The 20076-nt window shown below is 34.6% G+C and overlaps 1 protein-coding gene across 7 annotated transcripts in view; it reads left to right on the forward strand.

Moving 5' to 3' along the window:
* The first annotated feature begins 6052 nt into the window (after positions 1-6052).
* LOC105223395 (alpha-tocopherol transfer protein-like) overlaps positions 6053-20076 on the forward strand; it is a 31780-nt gene continuing 17756 nt past the window's right edge. For 2 of the 7 annotated variants that reach the window (XM_011201116.4, XM_011201117.3), the window contains exon 1: positions 17250-17392. Coding sequence is in view for 1 of the 7 variants with exons in the window: in XM_011201115.4 (XP_011199417.2) it covers positions 11145-11202 (58 nt within the window). In the remaining 6 variants the exon portion in view is untranslated. Of the gene's footprint in view, positions 6130-6386; positions 6541-7233; positions 7381-10496; positions 10643-10937; positions 11203-17239; positions 17393-20076 lie in introns of those variants that run through there. The other 5 variants (XM_011201119.4, XM_011201118.4, XM_011201115.4 and 2 more) reach the window with 5 other exon arrangements.

Raw genomic sequence — 20076 nt, forward strand, 5'->3', positions numbered from 1 at the left:
CAAAAAATAACAGCTGCTATAAGTGAGTGTTTATAACTGTGAGGAAAATAAAAAAATATATGTATATCTATGAACTTAAATAATCTTAAATCTCCCAAAGCTGGACTTCAATAGACACTTCCAGGTGAGGATACCATCTAGACGAGAATGGAGAAGAGGTTCAATAGAAGAGGAGGATACCATCTCAGTCTGTACCGACGGGTCCAAAATGGACTGTGGAGTAGGCACGGGGGTATTCTCTGCTGATCTTGGCATATCTCTCTATATATGTCTACCGAACTCGGCTAGCATCTTCCAAGCGGAAGTACTAGGCATAGAAAAAGCCTGCGAAGCTCTATTAGAAAACCGCGGGAATATAAATAAAGCAACTATATTTACGGATATATGTATATGTTTTTCCATCTGTTATTTGCAACTTGTTGAAATTGTCTATTGATCTCTCTTTTGATGGATCTTAGCGTGCTTGGTATTAGCTCCGCCTCGGATTCGTTAAGGAAAGCTCCTGCCTTTGCCAACTCGTCTGCTTTTTCGTTGCCGAAAATGTTCCTGTGGGCGGGAACACAGATCAAGTCTAGGTGGAGCTTGTTTTTTATTGAGCCCAGTGCTTTCTTGCAATTGTGGACTATACTGGAATTTGTCATGGGCGAAGACAAGGCCAGAAGTGCCGCCTGGTGATATGTAAATATTGATGCTTTACGTATCCTCTCATGGTTTGCCAATAAAGCTTCACAGGCCTTTTCTATGCCCAGTACTTCCGCTTGGAAGATGCTAACCGAGTTCGGTAGAGGGATAGAGAGAGGAATGTCTAAATCAACGGAAAATACCCCCACGCCTACTCCGCAGTCCATTCTGGACCGTCGTATCTTCTTCCCCTATTAAGCCTCTTCTCCATTCTTGTCTAGAGGGTGTCCTCACCTGGAAGTGTCTCTTGAAATCCAGTGTTGCGAGAATATAATCTGATTTATTAACGTTGAGCTTGTTTAGGATTCCACTATGTCCATAGTTCCACTGATTCCAACCACCCAATCCTTTTATTCTTATAGCAGAATATGCTGCTGTTTTGTGAATAAAGATGTCTATGGGTAGTTGATGCAGGATCATATTGAGCGCGTCTGCCGGACATGACTTGATTGCACCAATAACACCTGCACATGCTTCTCTTTGTATTCCATTTAATTTTCTAATGTTGTATTGTTTGTTTGGCGCTGGCCACCATACCAGAGCCCCATATGTGAGTTTGGGTCTTATCCACATCCACATGATTATACTAGGTTTAAGGTCCGAACTCCTGCTGACAATTCTCTTGCATGTATAATAGGCCACATACATATGCTTTATTTATTCTTTTTTCTATAATTATTTTCCAGGACAATTTGGTGTCAATCTCCACCCCCAAGTATTATATTTAGCTGTGGGGGACAGAGACAGTGTTGTATCGTTTAGTACCGGAAGTTGAAACTGAGGTTCTGCTTGTGAATAGCATCAATTCTGTTTTGTTAGGGTTATCACCTAGTCCATTGTTCTTAGCCCATATGTTTTACTTTCGTAGTGCTCTTTCCATAATATCGCTGACTGTTGAAGGAAACATGTCTGATACCAACAACACTATATCGTCTGCATGTGCTTTGATGCTTGGTTGGTTCTTCAGCTTTTGCAGCATTATGGGCATAATCCCGTCTGGACCTGCTGCTTTAAATGGTGAGAAAATATTTATTGCATATTCGATTTTGCTTTTGTCTACTATCTGGCCTCGGTAATCAGCTGCGTTTGCTGCGTTCTGGTTGAACCCTCGTTATAGGTGTTTGCTGACTCCCAGGGAAGTGCGTTTTAATAAGTACCTCCAGAGATTCTTTTGCAGAGGAGGTGCAGTCATTTCCTTCCGTCTTAATGTTGGCAGTATTAGTATGATCTTTGGATAGTATTATACTCTGCCTTGCGGTTTCTCTGCAACTTTCTATCGATGTGCAGAAAGATCGCCATGAGTCGTTTTTAGCTTTCCTAGCTGCTTTTTTGTATATTTTCATGATATCTTTATATGGTTGCCAGATTTTGGTTCTAAAACTGTCATTGAACTGGGAAAGCTAGTTGCGTTCTCAAATACTTGAGCTTACTGTTCTACCAAGGAAGAGACTTTCTCTTTTTCAGAACTGTTTATTGAAAGTTGTAGTTAAGATTTTTTCTAACTTCTCTACTTCCGAATCTAGTTCCTGAGGATTACTAATACTCTTATTGCCTCCTTTTTCAAGGCATTTTGTTTCTTCACTGGTAAATTTTTTCCATGCTGTTCTTCCAGGGTTCCGATATTTGAGAGGAGTACTGTATTTCTCGCGAATGCTCAAGAATATCCAGGAGTGATCCGACATGGAAGGCTCATCGGACACTCTCCAGTTATCCACAACGAGATTGTTTATGTCTGTTGATAGCGTGAGGATCAGCACTTCCTCTCACCCCGGAAACCTATCAGAGCTTGGGAAAATAAAGGTTGACTTATCGCCCTTGTTGCATATATGTATAATACTTAAATTACTATTCAGAATATACTAAATGAGTGACTTACCTCTGGTGTTTATACTGGAGCTACCCCATACAGTGTGCCTTGCATTTGCATCACACCATATTATGACATCTTTCTTCCTGTTGTCCTCTACTAGTCTTATAAGTGGTGCCGGTGGTATGTCCTCGTCGTGAGCCATGTAGGCCGAAACCAAGAAGAAAGGATTTTCCCTTTGTTGCACTTTTACCACTGTTATATCTGCTGTGCTGTAATTAGGACAAAGGAATGTATTTATACTTCTATTGATAAGAATGCATGCCCTTGGTTTACCTTTATTTCGTGTGTAAAAAATGTTACAGGTAGGTACTGCTGTCTTCATTAACCCAGGGCTCCTGTATTAGACTGGTGTCGATGTCCCTCGATGCCTCGTTTATGACGGTTGTCAGATTCGCTGTAGCACACTTCGAGAGCTGCACGTTAAACTGTACTCTCGGCCTGTATTTCTCGATGTCCACATTCCTTAGCAGCAGGCTGGCATCGTCGACCTCTTCCGTGTCGTCTTCGTCAGCCGCTTTGTCGCCTTGGACGTTTTTTAGCCTGGCCTTGCGAATCCCGAAGCTGATTTTGCAGTCAGTCTTCTTTCTTGACTAGTTGCCACAAACTTTACAAGTCACTCACCATCCCCGTTCTTTTATATGGTGCAGAGGCATGGATGATGACAACGTCTGATGAGCCGGCCTTACGAGCTTTCGAGAGATAGGTTTTGCGTAAGATTTGTGGATCTTTACGCATGGGCAACGGCAAATACCGCAGTCGATAGAACTATGAGCTATTCGAAATATACGACGACATTGTCATAGTTTAGCGAATTAAGGGACAGCTACTACGCAGGCTAGGACATGTCGTCCGAATGGATAAAAGCACTTCAGCTCTGAGAGTATTCGATACTGTACCCGTTGGGGAAAGGAAAGGAAGTGGCAGACCTCCACTACGTTGGAAAGACCAGGTGGAGAAGGACCTGGCTACACTTGGAATCTTTTATTGGCGCCAAACAGCGAAAATTAAGTACGACTGGTGCGCTGCGCTGTTGCAATAGCCGCGCAAGCGCTGCTTAAGCCAATAAAAAAGCAGAAGAAAACCAAAAAATATATATACTCGTACATACATACATATGTACATAAATCTTCACTTGTGTGCTTGCCATACCTACAGATTGACATCTCATATTTCATAAGCAAAAAAGTCTTTTCGGTCTGAAAACATCGAAAGATTTTGCTTAAAAAATACCAGGAATCGGATGGAAAACAGTAAGCAATAGTAAGTGCAAAGTACAAATGCGTAAACTCATAAAATGGTTTATGATTGTGCGCTAAATATATCAAACCAGCAATTAAAAGAGAATAAATAAGCAACAAAAAACTATAAAACTCCGCCAGCTGTGGCGCTAAACTTTTACTGCCGCAATAGTTTTTATTACAAAAGTACAAAAAAGTGCAAATTAAAATTGAAATTGACATTTAACTGCGGCTAAACGTGCTAGCAATGGAGTCACTACACGCATGCGCACAAAAGCAAACAAATGATTATGAGTAATAATGTCACAACAATGCTTAACCAACCTACAGTGATCAATGTAAGCACATACAATACATATAAATATGTAACAATGTTGTACATATGTATGTATTCGCATAGCTTATGTCGGCAATTAATTGAGTTTGAGCTTTATTAACCTCCGGAGCTGAGTACTTTTTCATTGTAGTATTCCTTCCATTTTTAATCTTTGTGTTAGTTGTTGTTTTAAGTAAATTTTTTTTCCACTACTAAGCTAGTTCATAGTTATTTGTGATTTACTATGCCTGAGCACGTGTGCAATTAGTTTAAGTCATTGACGTAGTTTCTGAGTGAGTGTTAAGAGAGCATCGAATAAAAATATAGAGTAATCTACAAAGCGTTTATGAATAATATCGGTATTTAAATATTATATACATATATGCATTTCCGTAACGAATGCATTTATATGCTCGTCTATATATTTTAAATTGCATCTTGTCATTGTTTCCAGAAATAGCTGTTTCACTCATTCTATGCACTTTACATTTAAAGTAATTTAATGCGGTTTATGCTAAACGTTTTTACTTCAAAATTATTCATACACTGTAAATAAAAGTATCTACTAATTATACACTGAGCAGGGTCTACTAGGCCTACCACGAAGTTTGTGACACGCAGAACGAAACACCGGAAACCATATAAAATTCAGGATGGAGCCATGTGTAGAAAATTCTTTGAGCGTCATTCACTTGGGAGTGGCCAGAAACGACTCTTTTACATATGATTAGTAAAAAACACCCCCAATGAAAAGAAGAAAACAGCCTCGGATGAGAAACTCTCCTTTTTTAGTTAAAACCTTAACATAGAACTTGTGCGAAGGAAAATCAAACTAAAAATTGGATTTTTGGCAGAGTCTTTAAGAATTGTACCTCAAAGACCTGTGTAAATTTCATGAAGATCAGTTGAGTAGCTCTCGAGAAATCTTGCCAGCCAACTTCAAAAACACAGTTTCGAGAAAAACGCGTATAAAGATGACGCATTTAGCCCAGCTGGTCTCGAGCGCACAAGTTTTCAAGGCTGTATGTCCTAAACTATTACTCGAATCAACTTGAAAATTTTGGACAATATTCTAAAGAAATTTAATAAAACAACAAAAAAAATTTAATTTGTTTAAACTCGTAAACCAATGTTACTTTACGTTATTCTAGACTAGATATTTGAAAAAAAAAATGAAAATATTTTTCTTTTCATATTTCGATATTTAAAAATATCTCCCTAAAAGGATTTTCAAAATTCAGGATAATTATTTTGAACGGGTGACCAATGGAATGAGTGGGATATGCTAACACTTCACAGATATCATGGGAACGTGTTGAAACGTGATACAGCGATATTTCCCCAATGATCCCCTTATACTTGCAATTATGGACTGCTGCAATCTCAGAAGGAAGTGAATGGGTGAACACAACTGCTATTGTGAATGAGGTATCTGGCGTTAGGTACAAAACGCCAGGGATATAGACTCCCGAATTTTAAAAACTCAATACTGATGTCGACAGTGGAAAAAAGCGGACTGGGATGTCAGCTCAAACATCTGTGAGAGACGTGGCTACTACTCACGGCGGCCACAGCGATCCTTCAAACAGCTACATCACCGTTGCAATGGAAACGTGTTGCGGTGGTTGTTTAACCATTGTCAAGCCAGCTTTACAGCGCACGGGTGCTGCAGTCCTTAAAGAGTCAGAACAAAAATGCACTGTGAGTATAAACATGGAAAAGGAAGAAGAACTCAAGCAGCAAGAGAGAGTTGGGCCACGAAACTATATTACGTTGCTACCTTAGTTAGCTTTTTTCTTCTTTTTTACTATTTTAAACTGACATTTAATAACACAATTTTTTTCTCAGTGCATCACCTTTTGACCAATGTGAATAATTGTTTTACCTGTCTGCCAACAAAATAAGAAAGAAGCAAAGTAGTAAAGTAGTGGCAGAAGTGACTTATATTCCCAACCACCTGAGAATATCACTTTATTTTAAAAGCTACCTTAGAGAACACAGCACACACGAACACAGCGAGAGAAGTATGCAATGTTAATAAGAAAACTGCATTTGATTTTGATTGAATTTTATATGAAATAATAATACATATCTAAGTATATTCATATAAATATTTACACTTAGACGTGTATGCATGTAAGTGTCTTCGTGCGTTTGCTCTTTGCTTGATTTGCGTTTGTCGCGTATCGTGATTGAGCTGCTGTTGTTGTTGATTGAGTCTGGGGCCATACCCATGTAAATCTAATGAATTCAGTATAAAATTGAATTGCATTTAAAAAATTAGTTTATAGTTTTATACGGAATAAATGAGACACAGTACAAAGAAAGCGTGCGCGTGAGTAAGGTCGAACGAGTGAAAGCGAAGTGTTTTGTAGAAATTCGCAATTTGTGAAAGGACAATAATATTGTGGTTGAAGTGAAGTGAAGACAATAATGTAAGGATAAATAAAAAAAACAAACTAAAAATAAATGAAAATAATAAATACACATTACAAAAATATACATATATACTTAGATAAAAATAAAAAATGAAAAAGTACTAAAAACATGAAAAATACTTAAAATTACTAAAAAAATAAAAGAATTAATAAAAACAGTTACAATAAGAAAATATAAATAAACAAAGAAAAAAACTTAATTTAAAATTTTTTCTGTGTTTCAACTTAAATATATGTATACATATGTCACGAAAAAAATACCATAAATTAGAAAAAGCTGCCTAGAAACTGCTGATGTGCCGCCCCTCTATTTAATGTGTCAAAAAGTGTACTTGACATACATATGTACATATACATTTGAATTAATATTGACGTGAACCTTCAATTATATTCGCAAAATACATACAAATATATTTACATATAAACATACACACCTATACGAGAATATACATATGTACATGTGTATAAAAATTGGCGTTTGCATATGCCGCTTACATACATATGTACATATGTATATGTGCATTTATATGGTTAATTCTTTACCAAGTGTATAAAAATCGCAAAATACGCTACAAAAAATTCAAAAAAATCAACAAATATAAAACACAAAATAACAACAAAAAATTGGTTAATGAAATCGCATAAAATCAAAAGTTTATTTACATTTCAATTGTGTTTTTTTTGTTTTAGCTTTCGCGTTGTGTCTATCTTCTTTAGCGGTCATATACTTAGGCGTCGTCGGCACTTTGGTCATTAAACGCTGCGTGTAACTTTTGCTGGAAGTGTGGTATTATTTGTAAATCGTTCTTCATTCGTTTGCTGTTTTTAAAGAACTTGGTAAGTATGAATTTTAGTAAATATGTTATATAAAATAGAATAAAAAATGCAAGGAATATACAATTCTTTGGCTATTTGCGTGTGTAAAAAAGTGCAATTCATCGTATTTATGTTCTTAAAGGCAAAGGCATAGACCAGTCAGACATTGTGAAACAATATACAAGTTGACTGACTTGAACTTTCAATATAAGACGTACTACGTCGGCCAGTTGATTTGTTGTAATAGAATTCATTACCAGAAGTTTATAGAATTTAAGTTTTCGAAGCATTTTTAACAACCCAATCAGTTAGCAAACATATCTTCTTCTTCTTTTGGCGTAGACACCACTAACGCGATTATAGCCGAGTTTTCAACAGCGCGTCAGTCGTTCTTCCTTTTCGCTGCTTGGGCCAATTGGAGATTCCAAGTGTAGTCACGTCCTTCTCCATCTGATCTTTTCAACGAAGTGGAGGTCTTCCTTATGCTTTCGTCCATTTGACAAAACTTAATCAGACACCCGCTGTCTCTTGATTCACTGAACTATCTCTATGTTAATGTCGTCGTATAAGTCGAACAGCTCATTATTCCATCGACTGTGGTATTCGCTGATGACAATGCGCAAAAACCAAAACTCGTAACGCCGACTTATCAGACTTTGTCATCGTAGAATTTGATTTTCTTCGTCGAGAAAGGATTTTACTTTTCTCGATTACTCAGTTCGAAGTAGCACCTGTTGGCAATAGTTATTCTACGCTTGCTTTCGAAGCTGACGTTGCTGTTGGTGTTAAAGCTGGAACCAAGTGATGAGTGCGACGGCTGTTTGTTTAATGACAGGAAATATTTTGTCTTGCCCTCGTTCATTACCAGACCCATTTGTTTCACTTCCTTATACAGTCTGGACAAATCTGAACTAACGGCGCGGATGTTGAGTCCAATGATATGTACACTCTTAAAAAAAGATTGCAGTTTCTCGATTTAGCTATGCAGCTCGAAAAGTTTTCTCCAGCAGTAGATTGAAAAAGTCGCACGTTAGGGAGTCCCCTTGTCTAAATCTTTATTTGGTATAGAACGTCTCGTAGAGGTCCTTCCCGATCATGACGAAGCTTTTGGTATTGCTCATTGTCAGTTTATGCAGCCGGATTAGTTTTGCGGGGATACTAAATTCAGACATAGCGGCATAAGGTCAGCTCCTTTTCGTGCCGTCTTTGAATAGCTCGGCCAGCAACCCATCGGTCGCTTTCTTGTTCTTCATGCGGGTGATTGCTATTCAAACTTCTTCATGGTCGGACAATGGAACGTCCACTCCATCGTCAGAGTTTTAAGAGTTCAACTGAAATTAAAAATACACATTTTTTTATATTTAAGATTTTTTTTTTTAGTTAGGCCATTTGAAATTTATTTCGACTATTTCAGATTATCATCAATCATCTCCCTTTTTGCTAAATTTCCATTACATTTCCATCAATTCGAGCGTTATATCATTGATTCAGGCAGGTAATAATTCTAGAATAACGGGCGTATCCTTTGCTTTTCCTAACTTTACTGAACCCCCACAACTAAGGACAGACTAGCCTCATGGAGCGTTTCAATCGATCTTGGTGGAAAGGATTTTCCAACAACGCAAGAAACGATGGTAGCCCAGCGCTGACCAAGCTCCCGCGAAGCCCAGTCATCTCGTAATAGAACACACGAAGAGATTGGAGCACCGATACGTCCCCATTCTACTGATAGTGGAGGTGAGGTGCCTTTCTTTTCCAGTTCATAAATTTTGCAATTACCTGTGATTCCTCTGTGGGCTGGGACCATTACCCGACTTTTTATAAAATTACTCGATGTTGTTGACAATCATGTAAGGCATTCCTTAATCAGCCTTGAACGCATGGTTAGCTCAAGGCTAGTATCGTCGCCTTGCTATCAGAGTCATTACTTTGTCGGCACTTTGGTGGTCATTTCTCTGAAGTAGGCTGCACTCTGGAGCAGTAAATCTATCTTACTGATAGCAAACTTGGCCTGAAGAGCGCTACAGTAGTCAGTACGTCGGTTGGAATTCGAGCCAGCCGCAGTGGTTACTTGGTCGAAATAGTTTTTAAAGCATAGTTTAGAAGTCAACTATATGTTATTGTGGTCCGATATGGGCGATTTGGATAATTAAACAGCTAGGGGTTATACGGACACGGCCAAATCAACTCAGCTTATAACGCTGATTATTTATTTATCTCCGACGTTTTCGTCGAAAGTATTTGAAGTAGTTCTTATTAAAGATACGACCCCAAAAATAATGGCCGACGATGATAATAAGTTGCAAACTTGTGGCAGGCTTTTTAAAATTAAAAAAAAAAAAAAACAAAAACACAAAAATAATTACAGCTGCCATTCTATTAGCCACAATATTATTGTGTATGGCTACTAAACTCAATTGCCAAAGATCAGTAGTCGAATTCCATAAGTAATACAACATTTTACGTATTTGGTGGCTACTAAACAAGCGCTAGTTCCCATCCGTAATAGAGTTCTTAATATTTTTTATAACGGGTATACAAATTCATTGCAGCAAACAAGGTGAATTTGCAATGTTTTAATTTCGAACGCTCTCATTTTAAGCAATTTTTATCAATTCGGCATAAACTAAATCGTTCAACCACCAAACATAAAAGCGCACTGCTGTCTTTAAGCAATGGTGGGTGGGAGGCTTTCTTAAGCGCGTTTACTCGTAAAACACTGAACACTGCACGCAGAATACAGTTTTTGTTGTTAATGGCTATGCTGCACTTTGCTGTTACGAACATACCTTTTCACTGTTGTTAACAGTGCACATGGCCATAACAGCATGAAAGCCTTTTAAACATTTATTTCATTAGTAAATACCATACAATATGTCAGTATATCATTTCCGGAAGAAGCAATGCGAAGACAGTGACCATCAAAATCAAAAATACTCAAACACAACTACAAGTTTTTTGCACAGCTCAGCATAACGCTTTTCGCTCAAGCTGCCAATAGCAAAGCAAAAACATAGTGTTGACTTTTCGTGAACATTGTTATGTTATTGTTATTTCGCCCGCCGCTTTTTTTCGTGGGCAGCTAACAGAAATGTTTGGCATAAAACTTTGTACTACTCAAGTGAGTCACACAGTTGCAGAGCGAAGGTCGTTCGTGGCGGTTCGTAAATTGTGATTAAAACGTGTTAGGACGTGTTAAATTACATGTGAAAATATTGTGGAAATAATTTACTGTAAGGAAAGCACGTGTGAGATTGTCAACAGTGCAGAGAAAAACTAAAAAGTAAAGATATTGTAAGAAAAAAGTTAAGCAAAAGGCAAAGAAAATCGTTTAAAAAATATCACAAGTGCAACGTTGTGCTCGACTTGCTGGTCGTGTTGGTTACATTAATAACGGCAATTGTAGCAACAAAATTTCGTTACAGCAAATGATTTCCATTTGTTGCTTTTGTTAGCTGCAGTGCCCTTTTACATAACCTCTTTTACACGCTTCGAGTGTTTTCTTTGCAAATAACTAAATGCATTTCAAATAACGGCACATAAATTAGTGTTATTTTTTAATGTTTATGTTTATACAGTTACATAGAAGTGCTGGTTACACTATTTTGTGCGCTTTTAATAATTGTTTAAAAACTCGTCGACTTGCCACAACTGTGACTTTGTCAATAACGATTTTTTCAGCAAGCAATTAAAGTGATTGCAAGCTATTATAATTACTTGAACGACCAGTTTTCAAAGTAAGCGGTTGAACATACATAAATACACAAAAACAGCAGCAGTAAAATATGGCATTGATAAGTGCAGAGCTGCCGGTAACACATCTTAATGGCGTTGCAACATTTGGTGAGCCAAATAATTAAAATATCATAAATGTTTATTAATTTTTTAATAGTAAGTAAAAAAAATTAGAAAGTACGTTAACTTAGATTGGACTGTGGCTATAATATCATGCAAACGTGCATTTCTTAGAGCCTAAAAGAGATGTGGAATACATTCTATACCAACTTGGAGAAGATATCTAGTAAAATAAAAAAAGTTTTATATACAAGAACTTGATTTTTTCGGTTAGTTTGTAAGTCAGATAGGTGCTAAAGTAGTTCGTTCTGATCAATGTGTTTAGAGATTGTACAGCAGCCTTTAGTAATACTCCAAATAAAAAAGTTTTCCATACAAAAACTTCAGTTTGATCGATCAGTTTGTATGACAGCTTTATGCTATAGGTGTCCGATCTGAACAAAACCATCTGAGATTATAGCGTCGCCTTGCAAAATAAGCAAAGCCAATTTTCGAAGATATCTGGTCAAGTAAAAATGTTCTCCATACAAGAACTTGTTTTTGATTCGTCAGTTTGTATGGCAGCCTTATGTATAGTGGTCCGAAATAGATGGTTTCGACAAATTCGCAGTGAGCTAATTTTCGTAAATACAGATAAACAGACAGACACAGCTGAATCGATGTCAGGCTAATCTTTTATTTATCAAAATATATTTTTTAGGGTCGCCGACGTTTTCTCCTGGATGTAACAAACTTCGTTGCAAACTTAATATAAATTTTACATGGTATAAAAAAACATTGAAACGCCTCAGCGGCCACTGCTCATACCAAAGGAAAAATTAACTTTCATAAAAATAATGAAGGTTGAGTTGACATTTACGCTGTCAGACTCAAACTCACTAAACTTGTTTAGAGTTGAAAATCTGTTCTAGCCGCTAATACATGGAAAAATATGAGACAATTAATGCTAAAAACCGTGTTAAGATTAGCAACCGTGTTAACTTAAAATATAATTGGTTACATAAATTCAGTTGCAATCATTTTCTTCGTTCATGTTTGCCAATGGTAGCACTCCACTGACTAAATATGTACATGTAGTTAATATAAAAATTCCCCAGACTCAAATTTCTACTGTTGGCAACGAACCCGCGCGACCTTGGCTATAAATTTTTTCTTGATTCTTTAATTGGCCTTTAACAGCTACGAATGCGCTCGCTCCTTTTGTTGACTGTAGAACATGTGATTTGTAAATGTAACTGTGAACGCTTAGCTGTTATGTAAACACAATTTAACAGCAGTCGTCGGAGAGAATGCTTAAGGCAGAAATTTAAAAGAATTTTGCTAAAGAATTCGTATGAAATAAAATTGTGAAATTAAAAATTATAAATTTTCGAGTTTGTTAAATTTTGATAAAGTAAATTATTTATATTAAAGAATTTATTATGAAATATTTTTGCATCTTGGTTAAAAGTGGCGACTCTATTAGCTTTTTTAACAAAAAGTATGTAATTATACATACATATATTGAAGTTGCTTCAAGAATAAAACTTCTTTGAGAAAAATTAATGAAATCTAGGGCTTTGAAGAATTTGATTAATTTTTTCAATATACTATTGTAGAAAATAGTAAAAATAATTATTGTATATAATTTCTCAATATAAAAGCCTTTTTATATTGAACACAAGAAATACTACTATGATTGGTCAGCTATGACTAGATGAGGCGCCATGAGATAATATAATATCCTACTGTTGCTTTTTTAGAGGCTCCTCAGTAGTTTTCGCGTTGTCAATATGATACTATTTTGCGTAGCAGTAAGGCTATGGTCCTATAAGAAGCTCTCCTGGCTTGGACTTGGACTTTTTCAGAGTTTCTGCATTAGATTACGCTAAATGAGTGCTACAAGCCTGAACCCTTGTATTGAGTTCATGATTAAGAAACGCTGAGTTTGGCAAATGGAACAAAAAACTAGTATATATCAGCATCATATATAGTAAATATCAGCAAAAAGAGATTTATTCTGAAGTTTTGACATACTTTTTTTTGGATTCAGTGGAATAATATTGTTGTAAAACATGTGTATTGGATCTATAATATTTTTTTTTCAAAACGAACGATTATTTAAGAAAAACATATACAATATTATTGCTAAAAGAATTGCCCATCCCATTTATGTAAATTTTTGCAATTTGTTGACTCCATTCTAGAGGACCGCGCCGGCTTGGCGACCAAGAATAAGTCGAACCAATTTTTGATAACCTGTTCTAACACGAACCGTATTTCAGTGACGATGTCCTGCATCGACCGGAAAAATGATAATTAGCTGTTTTTCAAATAGCTTTTATTTGGATCCTACAACATGAGGCTGAGTGAGTCATGATGGGAAAATTACTGTCTCGTGACTAGACGCAAATATTGGGTGTTTCTTCCGAGTTTAGAAGCTCATAATACAGCACGCACTTCCGACCCCACGAAATACAGAGCAATACCTTGGCATCTTGGATATTTGCTATTAATTTGGCTGGATGTGCAGATTTCACAAATGAATTTTGGTATTTAGGGTTGGGGCAATAAACTCATTTTTCATCATCAGTCACAATCCAATCCACAAATTACTGTTTTTTGTAACTACAAATCCTCTTTCAACATCTCTTGACCTTAGTTCATATGGCAACCAACTTTTTTGCTTTTGAATGTGTTAAACTGCTTTCAAACGTTTTCGAATGTCTGCTTGAGCGACTCCCACAGCTTCTGCAAGCTCTTCTTCATCGAGTAATGCTTCTTGTTCCTGCTTTTCAAACTGTTTTGTCCGCCAACGACGTTCTTCGTCTTTCAAGCTAGAATCACAATTATTAAATTTTGCAAACCACTTTTGACTCGTTCGCTCAGCTAGAGAATTTTACCATAAATCCATTAAAATACATATAATGACATTCGATTGGAGTTTTCTTCCTGTTAACATTATTTTTAAAGATTTAAGAAGAAGGGAATATATTTACAAATTTGATTCTCAAAAGCCAAAACCAAATCAAAACAAACAAGTTAACCGAAAGAACTAAAATTGAAAACCTAAGCACATGTCTATAATACATTTTGCCCTTCAACCATCAACCGTCATTAGAGTCAACGACGTCCAATGTACTTTGCGCACAAAAAGCATAAAATCAAAGGATCAAGCATACACATTAAAAATTCAAAGTATTATTTGCCTAATTACGTCAAACAAAAATATTAAAGCAAAAAATGTAGACAAGCGTGAATTAAAGACGCACCGAATGAACGACACGCTGACACGGCAATAATAAAACCAAAGCGTGATTCTAACTGCCATATATTGCAAATGTTGCGTTATGCCTTTTAAAAGCCTTTACAACAACTGTTAAACATAAAGAAGTTCGCTCGAAATAACAATAAAAAATTGGCATAAAGTGTGCGACGATTTTTACACACAGGTGTGTGCATATACATACGTATGTATATATATAGAACATATTCTACATAAGTATATATATATTATTTATTTATATGTATGTATATACCTACATATAGTATGTACGTGACATGTTTGCAAAATTTTTACTTAAACTTGTTTTAGTTGGCATCAATCGTTGATCTTGATATCGAAAGTGAGAAGTACAAAGGTAATTTCTAGGATTTAGGAATTAATTCCAAAAATTTGTGTCGTGTGTTGTGACAAATGTATAATGGCATATGACACATTTTGCTTAAGCAAGTATTCTATGTGTAATAAAATTATGACCGATAAGATCTTCACAAAGTTTTGACAATAATTTCACAAGTTTCGGATCATACATACATACAGTTGTATATTCTTTAAACTAGTATAATCCTTGAAATATTGAAAAACTCGTCGTCTTATTTTTATTGCAAGCTTTTTCATACCCACTTACCAGTGAGAGCAGTCGGGTACATCCGAAAATTTTTGAAATTGTTTTTAATTTTTTCTTGAAACACTCTTCCTATGTCCTTATGTATTAAAATAGGGTAATAGTATTAAAATAGGTAAACCACACCAAACTGTTGTTTTTTTCTGGATAAAATGGCAACTGTTGAATCTCTTCACTTGCTCTTCGTCCCAAATGTGGCAATTTTGCCTTTTTACATACCCATTGAGCCCAAAATGGGCTTTATGGCTGAACAAAATTTGGTTCGAATTCGTCGCATTTTCTTGGAACTTTTTAAGGGCTCATAGAGCGAAGCGTTGTCGCTTGGAAAGGTTGAGCGGCCTCAGTTCTGGCACAAACTGTATTTTGTACGCCTTCAACTTAAAATCTCGACCTAAAATGTGCTAAGTCGTTTCATACATCAGTCCGAGTTGCTGCGAATGACGCCGAATTGACCCTCAACGGTCTTCGTGTACACTCTCGGCAAGGGCTGCTATATTTTCTTGACTGCATGCGGTGAATTTACATAATGTGCACTACCGCTGTCTCTTAATTCGCTGAACTATGTCAATGTCGTAGTATATCTCACACGAATTCCATCGAATACTATATTCGGCGTGGCCAACGCGCAAAGGACCCATACATCTTTCGCAGAACCTTCCTCGTAACGTTCAGATTACATTGATAGGGAAGGAGTCAATAAAGGTGTTATTAGCTTCAATGTGGATGGCGTTCAGTGGACGTGTGAAGTTTGCTGTGTCCGAAAACACATGGGTATATTACTGTAGATCGTCGACGTATTGTAGCAACGTTCTCTTGATACTCTTGGAAAACAAGTCCGTTCCGAGCAGAAGACTTCTGTAATGAATTCTGTGAAAGCCAGCAGAAATTGCATGCGGACTTCACTATGCAGAGAACGATAGGCGTCGAGAGACGTCCTGTAATAGTCCGGAATGCGGTGTTCTAACATGTCTGAAATTTCTTTACTTGCGTCTCGTTATCTCCAGGAAGAATATTATGGTAATATTATGTTGATGATATGATTATATATTATTGTTACACCTTTTTGCTTTAATCTTTCTTTTTTTGATGATATAACTATTAACTATATACATACATATGTATGTAAATGCAAATTTCAATGAATATTAGTGCGTATGCTTTGATGCGTGAAATATTTTAAAATTATTTGAAACTAAAATACTTACATATTTATATGTTACAATAATATTCAAAAATACATTTTTACAAATAAAATTAAAATCAGATGTCTTCCAGCAGCTTTTAACCTTTGTGAGGTCATTACTGAAAATAAATATGTATGACCTACTTATTATGTTGGATTTTACTATTTATGAAGAGCTACTGGTATGCGCAACTCAAAAACTGCATCGGAAAACTTGTTAATGCCGATCTTTCGTTGATAATATTTATGGAAGTATACTGGGCAGGTTTAAAAGCCGCTGGCATATGTCAATATGTTCAATTTATGTAATAAAAGCATTAAATATGGGCACAAGTTCATATATGTAAGTAGAGAAGTTAAGAGCTCAGAGCTCTATAGTTAAACCATGTACTTTGGTAGATAAATAAATATATGAGAAGTACATGGTTTGCAGCACGTGAATGCAACGGCATTGTGCTGGTATAAAACTATTCATATGTACATATGTATTTAAGTTGCTCAAAAGGTCTCTAAAGCCGCTTACCATCACCACATCACAATTTTATCAGTCACAAGTCAGGCTCCTCTCAGTATTCTCACAAATCTGGCTTAGTAAACAAAGCCATTATTACAATGTTCGAAATTGAGCGTATATTCAATCAACACAGAGAGTTACTCAATAAAAATTTTGATTTTCGAACTTCCAAGCTGAGGCAGCGACTTGGCGTGATATTAACTGCTACCACTTTTGCTCCCAACAACGTCCAATTTTAAAGAGTAAATGGCTAGTTTGCCACGCTCTGAAAGCGACTCAATTACCACTCCTATGCTCACTCTAGTTAGCACACATCCATTCACACCAACTTCCCGACTTTGTTGAGGCCTTGAGTTCGTTTGCAGAGTCAGCATGCTCCAAAAGCGCAGCTGAGTTAAATATTAGCTGATACTCGTATTGCACTTAAGTATACATGCATTTTATATATTATATATAGGCAGATCATTGGGGATTCTGTGTAGAGAATAATTCAATATATAAAATATCGGCTACCTAGTAAGGGCATAAACAGTTTGCTTTGAACTACGACACCAACTGGTTGTACGGTTCAGAATTAAGACGCGCTTACGTCTTCGCACAAGTTTACTATTCGGTCATGCCGGTGTATACCGAATATAAAATAAATAAAAAAATGTAAATTGCAAAAGTTGTCCAATTAAAATTTTGTGTTTTCTAGAAAATGCTTTAAAACGAGTTTTTTCTGTTTAAAAAAATTCTGTTCAGAAAGTTGATTTTGAACGCGTTGAAATTCAAATACAGTGCAATGTGTATGAAAAAATTTGCGTAAATTGTGCGACAGGAAGCAAAATATCAAAATTTTGCTGTGTTTTGGGGAGATAAAGTTTTTGGAAAAAATATTAATGAAATTCGAAATGTTTTAAATTAAAAGCTGCGAGTATTTCGAGTATCTAAAGATGTATTTAAAGCTGTAAAGCAACTTAACTGTCTACTTAAAATACCAGGTCTTCATATGGTATTTGTACTTCGACTTAATCATGTATTACAATTTTCAAACTCCGCACTATTGACATTCAATAAGACTTAAAAACAAAATTTTTAAATAAAATAATTACACTATGCAACAGCGAAAAAAAAAATATTTTTTTAGAATCGAAATATAATTCGCAAACACACAAAACTAAACTGCCTTAAAACACATTTATATAGCTACACTAGTCAACCAAATATTATTTTAAATAAAATAAAAGTAAAAAAATAAACTTATAAATCAAACAAGCGCTGGAAAATGTAAAATTTTTTTGGAATTTTTTTGACATTATTTTTTATAAAATTAGGATTTTTGAGTATTTTTACAAATTTGAATATAAAATTTATGAAATTTGATTCAAATGGACCTCATAATATGTACATACATATATGTATAATAAAAAAAATTTATAATTATATTAAAAATAAAAGCAAATTAATTAATTTTAAAAAAATACTATAGAAATATACAAAAAATTTGTTTTGTTTTTAAAAATATTAAGAAATTATATTAATTAAAAAAATACAATTTTTGTAAAATCTCAAAAAATTCAAAACTAAATTTTCAGAAATTTTGATTTTTTTTTCTATAAATTTTGATATAAAATTTAAAAAGTATGATTAAAATGAACTTTTATTATTTTATTATATACATACATATTAATATAATAAAATAATTGTTTTAATTTATATTAAAAAATAAATTATAAAAATATACAAAAATTATTAAAATATTTAAAAATAAAAAGTAATTATAAATAAACTAAAATAAATTAAGTTTCATTAAAATCTCAAAAAAATTCAAATTTTTTTTTAGATTATCGATTTTTTTTTTTTTAATTTGAGTATAATTTAAATTTTTTTCGGTTACTGAAATTATTTCGATTCACATTTGTTTGAGTAAAAGCGAAAATAGAAAGAGATTATTACCAATTTCCGAAGAGATTCCTCAGGTAACACCACTAACCATTCCGAATTAAAAATAGAAAAAGAAAAAATTTTAAGCCTTTACAAATAAAATGTTTTACACATAAAAACTTGATTACAGTGTATATGGCAGTTGTATGCTATATTGGTCTGTTCATCAAAAATCTCTCATGTATTATACCGTTGTTTTTGTTACTATTGCATGCCAATTATTTTCTTTGAAGATATCGCCACAAATAAAAAAGTTTTCCAAATTGATTCCGATCGTTTAGAGTGTATGGCAACTATGTATGTATATGCTATAGTGTTCCGATTTCAAAAATTTCTTCGAATATTATACCGTCGTTTCGGATAGATATCTCTTCAAATAAAAAACCCTGTCAGGGTATAAAAAGCAATTTAGAAAGAAATTTGTTAACAAATCCTGAAGAAAAAATCTGTCAGGTAGCGCTTAAAAATGTAGAAAAATTATAAACTGCTGCTTAAATGTAAACTTTTATTTTTAATTCTACTTACTCAGATGGCTATTGATTTTACATAAAATGATTAATTGATCGGAATTGTTATTCCGTTGAGCTTGAAAAATATATAAAAACATTTACTCAAAATACATATATATTTATTGCATGAACTGTCTGGTTCATATTTAAATAGGTTAAAATAAATATTAATTTTACATATAGATTTTTAAACCAAGATTAGCAGCTCAATTAAAAGGTTGTTGTCTCAATAATATATTTTTAATTTTCGAGATTAAATAATTGCCGACTTTGTGTGTCTGCTTGTAAATAAATATTTGTACTTTGATAATTCAAAAAATTATTGAACTTTTATGTTGATAACACTTAATAATTGCCAAAGAATATTTAAATGAAATAAAGAGTATTAAATTGTTATTGGTAAGGAAGGTCATTGTTATTAATATTTATTAAAATATGATAATAACTTAAAAAATATTATATATAATTGGTAATTTAAAAAAACTGTCTTTTAAAAAATTCTGTAAGGGGTTACGTGGGTTTCCTTGAGTAAAAAAGCCCTTTTACAACAAATTTTTCTCATATAAAAAATTTAATATTTTTTAGAATTTTTTATTGTTACACATACACTATTAACAAAGAAATTCTGGAATTTTTGAGAAAAAATTTTTAAAGCTCGGCCATTGTGACGCTATTTCCGGTGACTCCTCAGCAAAAAGATGTGCTTGAAAGTCTAATAATTTCTTTACATATATTTGCTCTTCATTTCATTGCTATATAGTATATCGAAAAATAGACTCCAAACTCATTAATTTATCCAAAACCCTTTAAAATAAAACAAATAAACACTCGAGTACATATTTTTCCTCTTTTACCTCTCACCTACTCATTGAGAGCACGTGTAAATTTGAGTTTGTTGACCAA

The sequence above is a fragment of the Bactrocera dorsalis genome, chromosome 1, assembly GCF_023373825.1.
Source record: "Bactrocera dorsalis isolate Fly_Bdor chromosome 1, ASM2337382v1, whole genome shotgun sequence".
Taxonomy (NCBI): domain Eukaryota; kingdom Metazoa; phylum Arthropoda; class Insecta; order Diptera; family Tephritidae; genus Bactrocera; species Bactrocera dorsalis.